General features: G+C 42.0%; 1 protein-coding gene across 1 annotated transcript in view; it reads left to right on the forward strand.

The window, feature by feature from the left end:
• Window positions 1-13104, forward strand: part of LOC5496159 (dynein axonemal heavy chain 12) — a 47115-nt gene that overhangs the window by 3337 nt on the left and 30674 nt on the right. Inside the window, exons 10-31 of the mRNA XM_048733388.1 lie at window positions 945-1154; window positions 1396-1534; window positions 1647-1735; window positions 1965-2279; window positions 2501-2626; window positions 2924-3009; window positions 3239-3359; window positions 3931-4104; window positions 4306-4491; window positions 4673-4858; window positions 5504-5704; window positions 5922-6116; window positions 6773-6894; window positions 7117-7279; window positions 7371-7490; window positions 8240-8290; window positions 8508-8612; window positions 8924-9044; window positions 9302-9428; window positions 9971-10088; window positions 10278-10355; window positions 12921-13013. Of these exons, the coding sequence (XP_048589345.1) occupies window positions 945-1154; window positions 1396-1534; window positions 1647-1735; window positions 1965-2279; window positions 2501-2626; window positions 2924-3009; window positions 3239-3359; window positions 3931-4104; window positions 4306-4491; window positions 4673-4858; window positions 5504-5704; window positions 5922-6116; window positions 6773-6894; window positions 7117-7279; window positions 7371-7490; window positions 8240-8290; window positions 8508-8612; window positions 8924-9044; window positions 9302-9428; window positions 9971-10088; window positions 10278-10355; window positions 12921-13013 (3126 nt within the window). The remainder of the gene's footprint in view (window positions 1-944; window positions 1155-1395; window positions 1535-1646; window positions 1736-1964; window positions 2280-2500; window positions 2627-2923; window positions 3010-3238; window positions 3360-3930; window positions 4105-4305; window positions 4492-4672; window positions 4859-5503; window positions 5705-5921; window positions 6117-6772; window positions 6895-7116; window positions 7280-7370; window positions 7491-8239; window positions 8291-8507; window positions 8613-8923; window positions 9045-9301; window positions 9429-9970; window positions 10089-10277; window positions 10356-12920; window positions 13014-13104) is intronic.

Below are 13104 nucleotides of genomic sequence, written 5' to 3' on the forward strand. Positions count from 1 at the left end.
GTGAAAAAAAAACTCAAAATTACAAGATTTTTTTGCCAAATTAAGTGCTAAATTATGCGCAAATCAATCAATCATTACGCACTAAATTACACAGGATTTTGCAATACATTTCTCTTCTTCTGCAGGATTCTTTACTGAATTATGCACTAAATTTACACGGAATATCAACTGTTATGCCCAAACTACATTTTGTACAGAAGGAAAGCAGGATTTTTGCGCGAAAATATCTTAGGCGAGTTTTCATTGGCCCCTAGCCACCAGCCATTTATTTTAGTCCTAGGCCTTCGCCGTTTAGCAAAGAAAGCCTAGTCATTTTATTTGTTTTTGAAATTCAGTTCAAAATATCTTACGAAGAATATCTGTCTTTTTTTATGAGAAATAGAGGTAAGAACCCTAAAAGAACACATCAGCTGTGTACATAAATGTTTTGTCTTTCGAAATTAAGCAAAATTACGTGGGATTACGCTGAAATTTGTGGATTACACGGAGAAATCCAAATTACGCGCTTCCGCACATGCGAATAATTCTAGAAGCCCTGACCAGTTGTTAGAAAACTGAGTTGTTGCTTTCAGTACCATGCTTTCAATCTACTTGACTTTGAAAGGTACCCTTTGAAAAACTGTATGGTTGCCTACTGACTTGAGTCAGTAGGCAACCTTTGATGAGTGCCATTTGGCAACCGGTTAGGTCGGTTGCTTAGTGGATGGTTGCCTAACAACTTGGCTTCCTAACAACTAGATAACAAAGCAATGTGCATATGCTGCTTTTACAAATCACCCTCCAATGAGGTGAATGACCTACTCAAGCATGGAGGAAAAATGCATGTGATCTTAGTTGCTCCTAGCTGCTTATTGTTTTTACTCTAGAGGCCCAATCAAATCCAAATAATAAAATGACTGGATCATTTCAAGGATATTATACACAAGACTTATATCTCTTATCAGCTCAAAAATATCATCACAAGAACAATTGAGGCATGGGAAAGTCTGTTTAAAGAGAGCAACAGGAATAAGCTTCCTATGTTCAAGATGGAATTGATTTTGGATGATGATGATAACATGCAGTTCTATCCCGCACTGGGCGATGTGGAGGATGCAGTCTTACATGTAGTTGACACAGTTGCTGGAACAATGCAGAATGTGCCAACTGTTCAGGTATAAAGTAGCATTAAGAGAACAAGGTTTCGAAAAATGCAGAATATGCAATGTCACAATGTGGCACAAAGTATAAATTAGTAAAAATGATTCCTAGCCAAGCTGTAATTCTGATGAAATATACAGCATACCTACTGTTTTGAGGACATTGCCTGAATATCTTTTTTTTCTGAGGTTACCCAGTCATCCCATCAACAGAATAAGAATTTTACACATATCTATGTCTATTATTTTTGTTTAGTCCTGGTTGGCGGGAGGAAACACCCTCAACTCTGTAGATGTTGCAGTAGATGATGCTGTTCTTCAGAGATGTAAAAAGTTCCTGGTACAAGCTGTGAAGGAGAATCTGGAGCAGCCTATTGAATACCTTCACTCTTTTGGTAGGTTACCAGCAGGTTGAACTGATGATGGGGGAGTACTCTGCTGATTGATTAATTGTTTATTTTTCAGCTATGTATCAACATTTCATAAATCTCTGTTGTTGGTATTTAGATAAATACAGTAATCTGGTGTCTGGTGATGCCACCAGAGAGACCCAGCAGTTCATGGATGGAGAGCATTCATTTGAGGAATACACTCAGGTCAGAATATGCTGAATAGAAAATCTAAACATTTTCACCCATTCTTCTGATTTTACTATTTCAAGCTCTTCTACTGAGTTAACAAAGGATGAGTTCTTTTTGGAAGAGGCTGAGATCCTGTACACCAAAACATGGGCTATCTAGATTTACAATTTTTTGTGCATTATGCATTATGTAGCTGATCTCCCCAGCCTAGTCAACATATTTTACTATATTTCCCTACTTGTAGGAGATTGATCGCTTCCGTGCCCTTGCACGTGAGATCAACAGTCTTCCAAATGTGGCATACTTTGATATGGTTCAACTTGACTGTGATGACTTGAAGAGGGGGCTTGCTAACAAGGCCAATAAGTTTGCAGACCAGCTGTTGAATAAACTGGCTGAAGAGCATCGCTCAGAGAATCAGAGGATCATCTCAGAATTTGAGTCAATCAAGGAGAAGGCTTTAACGAAGCCAGAAGATACAAAAGAGATGATAGATCTTCAGAAGTTTATTGAGGAAGCGAAAAGCAAGGGACTCATCAAGCTTAACAAAGATATTAAGGTGAGGTTTTCACTGTAACAAGGTCCAGTACAGTAGGACTTATTCCTTTTTCCTGGTTATTGATAGTGCAGTGTTTTTTTCCTATCATCTTTAGTGGTCCCAAGGTGACCGCTGCTTTGGTCATAAAGTTGTATAAGACGATCAAATTGTATATAGCAAAGGTTGTATGAGGCCAACCTGAGACAATAAATTTTCATGTTATTTTTGCCTTGTCTTTTCAGGAGTCATTTGAAAGGCTTTCCTATCTTCTGGATGTCTTTACTTTCACATCAGCTGACATGGAGGTGAACTCTGTTGTACTGAACTGGCCCAAGAAAATCGATCCTATCTTTGACCAGAATGATGAGGTAAGTAAAACCGTAATCTTCAGTAACTAAAGGTGTAATGACTGCCCAAACATAAAAAAATGTCCCATCTGGTAAAAGTATCAATAAGCTCTCTAAACCAGTCAATGATTTTTGTGCTTGCTGTCGCTCCATGAAACAATTGGAGTGCCACTATCAAGAACATTAATTGGTCAGGGAAAGCAGTTTGGATTCTTGTTGGTTTGGAGACAACATCTTTGGCTAAACCAATTCTTTCCTTGATATAACCTTTCCTTAATAGCAAAGATACACGATTTACTTTATTTGCTTATCTTTTAGATTGTTGCTGCATCACAGAAGTCAAACGAAAGTGCTCTGTTGGAGAAGCGTGAGAAAGTGATGCTGGAACTTGACAAACTGAAGCGGTAAACATTGTGTGGTGTGGTTACCTTGACATGATGGTACGGTATGTGTTGTGACCATGACATGGTGGTCGAGTATGAGTGGTACCCTTCACATGATTGTCCAGTTTGTGTGGTGACCTTCACATAATTGTCCAGTATGTGTGGTGACCTTGACATGATGGTCCGGTATGTGTTGTGATCTTGGCCCATTATGTTTTTGACATTATGTATTTTATTATGTGGTGCCTAGGCGCATAGAGGAGTTCAGAGAATGTGGTGATCTCGATATGATGGTACAGTACGTGAAAGATGTAGGTTCAGTCCAGAAGAAGCTTGGCGAGTGCACTGAAACCATTGGATATATCAACGAGGTATATAAATTGTTCCAACAATTTAAATAATCAGCTAACGCTATCATACAATATATGGCACACACAAAGGCCCCCTTATAGTATTGCCCAGCCCTACTGCGCCAGCCTTGTAGTAAGGAACTATGAAAAAGCATCCCGCGGTATACGTTAACGTACTATGCAAACAGCAAAACGCTTCCAAACAATTTTGTTGCCATTTGCATCCGGTTTAGTGTACAAATGGGCTATTTTCCGGATACGTTTTCTTTACCGTGAAAGCAACACTTTGGTAGGGGCTGGAGTTTGTAGTCGTAAAACGTTTTGTACTTACTTCTCATTTTATGATGAAATATGAAGCCAAACACCTTGTAAAAAGAGTTTGAAATATGGTAATTTGCTAAGAAAAAAAAACTGCTAATAGTCACAAGATGGCTGTAAACAAACTCCAACCTCAAAGCTTCCCCATTATCTAAAAACGGCCAATTGTAAAGAAGAGGGGTGACTGCTTGAACGGGGCATAACATGATTTAGTAAAAACCAGTAACCTCTAGTCCTCCGCAACTCAGTAAGATATCGTTGCCACTGTCTGCAGGAAGAAGACTTGTTCAAGTGGGAGCGGACTGAGTACCCTGAGGTCGAGTCCATCACCAAGGCCATCGAGCCCTATCAGAAACTCTTCACCACTGTCATGAAATGGCAGAGAGCTGAGAAGAAGTGTATGGATGGAGCCTTCCTTGAACTCAATGCGGAGGCGATAGAGGCCGAGGTGTGTGCCTAAAGAGACTCCCCTTATTTGTTGTTTCATAAAATAATTTCTTTTGCTAATTTTAATTAGTTTAAACTAATATTTCTTGTTGTTTTTTCTTGTCTCTTGAACTGAATGGACGAGAAATCATATACCTCTCGTCTGTAAGCTCATAGCATGGTAACTTTGTGATACACGGCTAATAAACTTTGTTAACTTCAGGTTGAAGAGTTTGGTCGCGAGATGTACAAGAACAACAAGTACTTCCAGATGATCCGCAAAGAGAGGGAGAAAGAAAAGAAGGCAAGCCGACGCGTCAAAGATACCAAGAAGGAAGAAGAGACAGAGGAAGAGTTAGCAGCCATCAAGGTCTGCCATGTGGTGCACGACCAGATCAAAGACTTCAAGGTAAGGATGTGTTATTAGCCAAAGGAGCGACATATACGGCAGGGAAAGCATGGTTTTGAAGCCAAGTGTTTTCTTTTCCTTGTTCAAGATCATCATTACTTTGCTGCCCATACAAATTATGAGGCAGCTCCCTTCATACAACAACGAATGGTATGATATTGGTGTCGTTGTTTTCCATCAGGAACACATCCCACTCATCGCCATCATGTGTAACCCTGGTATCAGACCCCGTCACTGGAAAGCCATGTCTGAGATTGTTGGCTTTGATGTAACGCCCGACTCAGGGTCCACCCTACGAAAAGTGCTCAAGCTTAACCTGACACCTTATCTGAATGAGCTAGAAGGTATCAGTGGAGGTGCCAGTAAGGTACGTGAACTAAAGACAGCCGCACCATTCACTACCTGATAGTAGGGTACTTGATCTAAGTACCCCCACACCCAGCTAACAACCACACCCCAGAAGATTTTGACAGTAATGTATGTGAGCTAAGTACCCCCGAATCGGGATAGCAACCACACTCCACTAATCTTTGAAAGTAAAGATGTCATGCACTAAGACAATAACCACACACCTCTAGTCTTTGAAAGTAATGTTTGTGAACTAAGGACCCCCACACCCGGCTAATAACCGTACACCGCAGTCTTTAACTGTGAACAATAGATTTTTAAGGATGCAGGATTCAGCTTTTTTTTCGAATTGGACACGAGAATTCGCGACAAAAACGTCCAGGATGCAGGATTAACGTAACGTTTATATTGGGATATGCAGGTCTCCCTGTGTTCTCAAAATGACAATGAAATTTCATCCGAATGTTTTGAGATTTTGAGTTTTTATCGGTATTCAGTATAAAGTTTAGTTATACAGGATAACAGAATTGGGGTAAAAATTATTCGGGATAACAGTGTTTGGAATGTTTGGACACTTGCCAATCCAGCTGTTAACTGCATTTATAATTGCTGGATCTTTACTTTTTCCCACATTCAAATATTCTATTGTGTTCTTGTGTCTTAGGAATTCTCACTTGAGCGCGCGATGCAGCGCATGGTTGATGACTGGGAGCAGATCATCTTCAACACCACCAAGTACCGTGATACTGGTGTGTCCATCTTGGCGGCGACAGACGAGATCCAAACAACCCTGGACGACCAGATCGTCAAGACACAGACCATGCGTGGGTCCCCGTTTATCAAGCCATTCCAGGAAGAGATCAAGGTGCGCATTTTGCCATTCTACGTTTTTGTCAATGATTTCACGTGAGCGTGTGTGCGTGCATAAGCAAGTGTGTCAGTGATTTTACATGACTGTTTACATCAGCCATTTGTCAATGATGTCACTTGTGCATGTGCATAAGTCAGCATGCCAATGATGTTGTATGAACATGCCCATATTGCTTGTGCACTATTCAGGCTATAACTGCATGTTCTTTCAGGCATGGGAGGAGCGCTTGCTGAAGATGCAAGAGATCATCGATGAGTGGCTCAAGGTCCAAGCTCAGTGGCTTTACCTCGAACCCATCTTCAGCTCTGAGGACATCATGCAGCAGATGCCTGAGGAAGGCCGCAAGTTTAAGACTGTTGACCGCAACTGGAAAGACATCATGGCCTTCGTCACCAAGGACCCTAAGGTCTGCACTCTCCTCCACCCCATAATCACCTCATAGTCACCTCATAGTTTGTTATGATTCTGGGGTTTTGTGTTGTTTTGGCTGAATTTTAATATCGAAATACATTATAATTCTGATAATTATCATTATTATCATAGACTATTTTCTATTTTCGCTACAGAATGGAGCCGTTTTTAATGAGGGGTGGGTTGAATTTCACAGTGATCGAAGAGGATTAAGTTTACTACTAACATGTAGAGCACATCTTTGCCGTCCTTGTTATATAAGTTCTGCACGCCACCTCAATTCCTGTGATACTAACATTTACATCCCTGTTGTCCTTGTTGTATAGGTTCTGCACGCCACCTCAATTCCTGTGATACTAACATTTACATCCCTGTTGTCCTTGTTGTATAGGTTCTGCACGCCACCTCAATTCCTGTGATACTAAAATGTACATCCCTGTTGTCCTTGTTGTATAGGTTCTGCACGCCACCTCCATTCCTGTGATACTAACATTTACATCCCTGTTGTCCTTGTTGTTTAGGTTCTGCACGCCACCTCAATTCCTGTGATACTAACATGTACATCCATGTTGTCCTTGTTGTATAGGTTCTGCACGCCACCTCCATTTCTGTGATACTAACATGTACATCCATATTGTCCTTGGTGTTTAGGTTCTGCACGCCACTTCAATGCCTATGATGTATGAGCGGCTTAAGGACAGTAACGATCTCCTGGATCAGATCAATAAGGGCCTCAATGCTTACCTAGAAAAGAAAAGGCTGTTTTTCTCAAGGTGTGTGGTACCAGGGCTAACCTGTTCAGACATAACCTGTTCAGAATAATACTAAATATGTATTTGTGGTTCCCTTGGTCGTATCCTTTATGTTAAAAAAAAGCAGTTATTTCGGCCCCAGACTGGCCATTAGGAAACGTTAAGCTACATGCTTAACTCGCCATCTTGTTGATTTTTTTTCTAACGAAAACTTTTGTCAATAAAAAGTTTTTTCTTACTCAGGTTCTTTTTCTTGTCCAATGACGAAATGCTTGAGATCCTGTCGGAGACTAAAGATCCCTACCGCGTTCAGCCCCATCTCAAGAAGTGCTTTGAGGGTATTGCCAAGCTGGAGTTCACTCCCTCGCTTGATATCACAGCCATGTTCAGCAGTGAAGGAGAGAAAGTGAGTAGGCAAATACCAATCTCGTCCCCAAAGTTTGCTTATGTGTATATGATGGCCAGAACTTTTTATTGACTTGTCTATGTCTTGTCAGGTTCCCCTGTCTGACACGATCTCGACATCAGAGGCTCGAGGTGCAGTCGAGAAATGGCTTCTGCAGGTGCAAGACCTAATGATCACAAGCATCCGAGACATCATAGAGAAATCAGTCCAGGTAACTTTACTTGATAGAGAAATCATTCCAAGTAACGTGATATCAGAGAAATCAGTCCATCTAACGTGACATCATAGATAAATCAGTTCAGGTAACGTGACATGATAGGAACTGAAACAAATCTGCTGCGTGTTAGCATAAGCATCTTCCAGAGGGACTCGTTCTGCATATCCACTGGAGATTATCTCTCTCATGAAGTCGACATAGTCTCCTTTGAGGAATCAGTCCAAGTAACGTGATATCAGAGAAAAATAAGTCCAGGTAGCGTGACATCATAGAGAAATCAGTCCATCTAACGTGACATCATAGATAAATCAGTTCAGGTAACGTGACATGATAGAGAAATCAGTTTAGGTAACTTGACATGATAGAGAAATCAGTCCAGGTAACGTGACATCATAGGAAAAACAGTCCAGGTAGCGTAACATGATAGAGAAATCAGTCCAGGTAGCGTGACATCATAGAGAAATCAGTCCAGGTATCGTGACATAAAGTAATCCGTCCAGGTAACGTGACGTCAAGTGAAATCATAATAGAGAAATTAGTCCAGTCATTGTAGAATTAATTCAAGGTAACACTTTGATGGGCTGATGGGCTTTTTAATAAGAACTCCATATACCCATCAGATGTTATTTTGGAGGGCTCAGTTTCACGGAATAACAGAAATAACTGTAAATGTGGTGCATGTCCACCTGTGCATAGCCTAGAGTTTCTTTGTCTATTTCTGTTAACACTCGTTTGATCTACAGGCTTACGCGAACACAGACCGCAAAGACTGGGTGCTAAGTTGGCCTGGACAGGTATGTAAATTCACATTTATCAGTGCTCGGGTAAATTTGCTGTACCCGGGTGTCTTACAAGGCTAGCTAACAAGGGATTATGGGAAGGGCCTCAATGGGTGATTTGTTTTCTATACTAGAGACGCCTTGGGACAGGGCAGGCAATTATGTTGATAATATTGATGCTGATAATCACGCTGTCCATGTCTATGTCTCTGATTGTATTTTGTTATTTCAGATTGTTATCTGCGTGAGTCAGATCTATTGGACGCAGGAAGTCCATGAGGCTATTCGCGCAGGTCCTGGGGGACTGAAAGCCTATCATGAGACTTTAACCAAACAGGTACAATACTAATATTAGTCTCGCACCGACATGGTAAAAAAGAGCCCCCCCCTCCCCTCTTGTCTTGTATTTTTAAAAGTAACATCCTATAACCAGTTCTCTTGTTACAAAAATCCTAGAATCAGGATAATGTTTTATTGAATTCGTGTGTGAGACGATAAAGCAAGGATAAATCAAAGTGCAGCTTACCTTCGAGAACTCTGTGTACTCAAATAACTTCTATAACCTTGTTTAGGGCAAGATTGAATACTTTTAGATATTTAGATGTAGAATGCCCACTATTTGGTCTTCCTGTGTTTTTAACATCTCAGCTTGAAGACATTGTGATTTTGGTTCGTGGGAAGCTGCCGAAGCAGAACCGTGTCACGCTCGGAGCGCTTGTCACTATCGATGTCCATGCGAGGGATGTCGTTCATGAAATCGCAGAAATAGGTAACCGATGCCCTTTATTATTGTCCCATTTACCAGAAACAGACAAACTCTATTCGTAAAATAATCTCTAAGACAATGACAATACTACGGATAGAAGAACAAAATATCCGTTAAAAATTTCCTTGCACTGTATCATCGTACATTTGTAAGCTAACTCCAAACGATAAGGAGGCTTTGTTCGTGAGAGAACTTTGTCTTAGCCCTACCCTCGAGTAGGAAAAATGCTTATTTTCTCTAACAAGTGTTTTTTTCTTCAGGGGTTTCCCAGGAAAATGATTTCAAGTGGTTGTGCCAGCTGCGTTACTACTGGGAGCAGGATTGCATGGTCCGCATCATCAATGCCAGCGTCAAGTACGGATGCGAGTATCTAGGCAACTCAGGACGGTAAGGGCTTTCAAAACTATTTATTGCCATAGAAGATCGTAGCTACAGTAGATAATAAAAGAAGATCACACGCTTTAAGTTTTGGAAGTTCAGTAACTTATTCCTATTTCGGATTTAGGGTTGTAGACTGTTGCATGTTTATTCGGAGGTTGAAACCCTGGTGCATACAGGCTCAACTGAAAAACGGTTTACATATCACGACCACCTAGTTTACGAGACAAATGAGGGACTGTCTTAAGCACTTGGTTTCGGAACAAGGTCACTTGGTGTGCTCTATTTCTGGCTAGTAAGGTTTGAAGGCTGTGAAGCCGACACGTAAGACCAATCTTTTAGATATGGTCTACAAGAGTCAGTAAACCCACCTATTATATTTAAACGCTACAGTGTATGTGTAATAAGTAAACCTAAATGATCGCGTTCATAAACCCAGAAATATATTATCTGTCAAGTTAGCTCCAGAGTGTTTTACATTCTCGAAGCGAAATGGCTTCCATTTCCCGACGGTTTGCTTAAAACAACACTCTTGTTATTTGAACTTGTAGGCTTGTCATCACCCCCCTGACAGATCGATGCTACCGTACGCTCATGAGTGCTTTCCACCTCAATCTGGGTGGTGCACCAGAAGGGCCAGCAGGAACAGGCAAGACAGAAACAACCAAGGTAAATATCATTTATTAATGACTAAATTACATCGAGGGAGACAAAAAAGTTTGAGTAAGCACGGGATTTGAGTTAGCCGAAGAGGAATGACTGGAATAAAGTCTTCACGGAACTTGAAGTCAGTTCGAGTTATACGGGCTCCATGGTATAGACCATCATAGTCATCAAAGTTTTCGTTTCTTATTTCAGGACTTGGCAAAGGCGCTTGCTATTCAATGCGTTGTTTTTAACTGCTCGGATGGCCTAGACTACCTTCAAATGGGCAAGGTAAGAGCGTGTCAAATGGGCAAGGTAAGAGCGTGTCAAGTGGGTAAGGTAAGAGCGTGTCAAATGGGCAAGGTAAGAGCGTGTTAAATCGATAAGGTAAGAGCGTGTCAAGTGGGTAAGGTAAGAGCGTGTCAAGTGGGTAAGGTAAGAGCGTGTCAAATGGGCAAGGTAAGAGCGTGTCAAATGGGCAAGGTAAGAGCGTGTCAAGTGGGTAAGGTAAGAGCGTGTCAAATAGGCAAGGTAAGAGCGTGTCAAGTGGGTAAGGTAAGAGCGTGTCAAATGGATAAGGTAAGAGCATGTCAAATGGGCAAGGTAAGAGCGTGTCAAGTGGGTAAGGTAAGAGCGTGTCAAATAGGCAAGGTAAGAGCGTGTCAAGTGGGTAAGGTAAGAGCGTGTCAAATGGGCAAGGTAAGAGCGTGTCAAGTGGGCAAGGTAAGAGCGTGTCAAATGGGCAAGGTAAGAGCGTGTCAAATGGGCAAGGTAAGAGCGTGTCAAATGGGCAAGGTAAGAGCGTGTCAAATGGGCAAGGTAAGAGCGTGTCAAATGGGCAAGGTAAGAGCGTGTCAAATGGGCAAGGTAAGAGCGTGTCAAGTGGGTAAGGTAAGAGCGTGTCAAATGGGCAAGGTAAGAGCGTGTCAAATGGGCAAGGTAAGAGCGTGTCAAATGGGCAAGGTAAGAGCGTGTCAAATGGAGAAGGTAAGAGCGTGTCAAATGTAGAAGGTAAGAGCGTGTCAAATGGGTAAGGTAAGAGCGTGTCAAATGGGCAAGGTAAGAGCGTGTCAAATGGGCAAGGTAAGAGCGTGTCAAATGGATAAGGTACAGGGGCGGATCCAGGATTTCAAAATAGGGGGTGGATAATGGCCGGATAGGCGTCTTTTAACCGATCCAGTGGTTCTCGGTAACTTAGATCTAACAATGCTTAAAGCTGAATTGAATTTGTCGCGTCAGCAAAGTCAAGCAGGCGATAGCACATGGACAGTACCTTCTCCGTAGTTTCTTCAAACAAAGTGAATTTTCAATTTTCTTTGCTCAAAAAGGGGGTGCATATCCACCCAATCCACCTCCCCTGTATCCGCCCCTGAGGTAAGAGCGTGTCAAATCGATAAGGTAAGAGTGTATCAAGTGGGTAAGGTAAGAGCGTGTAAAATTGATAAGGTAAGAGCGTGTCAAATGGGCAAGGTAAGAGCGTGTCAAATGGGCAAGGTAAGAGCGTGTCAAATGGGCAAGGTAAGAGCGTGTCAAATGGGCAAGGTAAGAGCGTGTCAAATGGGCAAGGTAAGAGCGTGTCAAATGGGCAAGGTAAGAGCGTGTCAAATGGGCAAGGTAAGAGCGTGTCAAATGGGCAAGGTAAGTGCGTGTCAAATGGATAAGGTAAGAGCGTGTCAAATAGGCAAGGTAAGAGCGTGTCAAGTGGGTAAGGTAAGAGCGTGTCAAATGGGCAAGGTAAGAGCGTGTCAAGTGGGCAAGGTAAGAGCGTGTCAAATGGGCAAGGTAAGAGCGTGTCAAATGGGCAAGGTAAGAGCGTTTCAAATGGGCAAGGTAAGAGCGTGTCAAATGGGCAAGGTAAGAGCGTGTCAAATGGGCAAGGTAAGAGCGTGTCAAGTGGGTAAGGTAAGAGCGTGTCAAATGGGCAAGGTAAGAGCGTGTCAAATGGGCAAGGTAAGAGCGTGTCAAATGGGCAAGGTAAGAGCGTGTCATATGGGCAAGGTAAGAGCGTGTCAAATGGATAAGGTAAGAGCGTGTCAAGTGGGTAAGGTAAGAGCGTGTCAAATGGATAAGGTAAGAGCGTGTCAAATGGGCAAGGTAAGAGCGTGTCAAATGGGCAAGGTAAGAGCTTGTCAAATGGGCAAGGTTAGAGCATATCAAATAGGCAAGGTAAGAGCGTGTCAAATGGATATGGTAATAGCGTGTCAAATGTAGAAGGTAAGAATGTGTCAAATGGGCAAGGTAAGAGCGTGTCAAATAGGCAAGGTAAGAGCGTGTCAAATGGGCAAGGTAATAGCGTGTCAAATGGGCAAGGTAAGAGCGTGTCAAATGGGCAAGGTAAGAGCGTGTCATATGGGCAAGGTAAGAGCGTGTCAAATGGATAAGGTAAGAGCGTGTCAAGTGGGTAAGGTAAGAGCGTGTCAAATGGATAAGGTAAGAGCGTGTCAAATGGGCAAGGTAAGAGCGTGTCAAATGGGCAAGGTAAGAGCTTGTCAAATGGGCAAGGTTAGAGCATATCAAATAGGCAAGGTAAGAGCGTGTCAAATGGATATGGTAATAGCGTGTCAAATGTAGAAGGTAAGAATGTGTCAAATGGGCAAGGTAAGAGCGTGTCAAATAGGCAAGGTAAGAGCGTGTCAAATGGGCAAGGTAATAGCGTGTCAAATGTAGAAGGTAAGAATGTGTCAAATGGACAAGGTAAGAGCGGTGACTTTTGCCAACTTCCTAATCGTCTTTGTTGGGTAACACCCCCTTCATAGAGGTGAGCATTGGAGGTGATTGTTTTGACCTGTTTATATTTTAGGTTTATAAACGTTTGTGACGAGTCCATAACTCATGAATGCTCTTTTCTGTGTGTAGTTTTTCAAAGGTCTGGCTTCTTGCGGGGCATGGGCGTGCTTTGACGAGTTTAATCGTATTGAGCTGGAAGTGCTTTCTGTCGTTGCTCAACAGGTAAAGTGGAATAGATTTTTTGTTATGTTTATACATGTTTATACTAGCTAATACTAGTTTTGTTATCATGGTTTTGATGATGTCTAGCATT

Source organism: Nematostella vectensis, chromosome 10 (genome assembly GCF_932526225.1).
Source record: "Nematostella vectensis chromosome 10, jaNemVect1.1, whole genome shotgun sequence".
NCBI lineage: Eukaryota > Metazoa > Cnidaria > Anthozoa > Actiniaria > Edwardsiidae > Nematostella > Nematostella vectensis.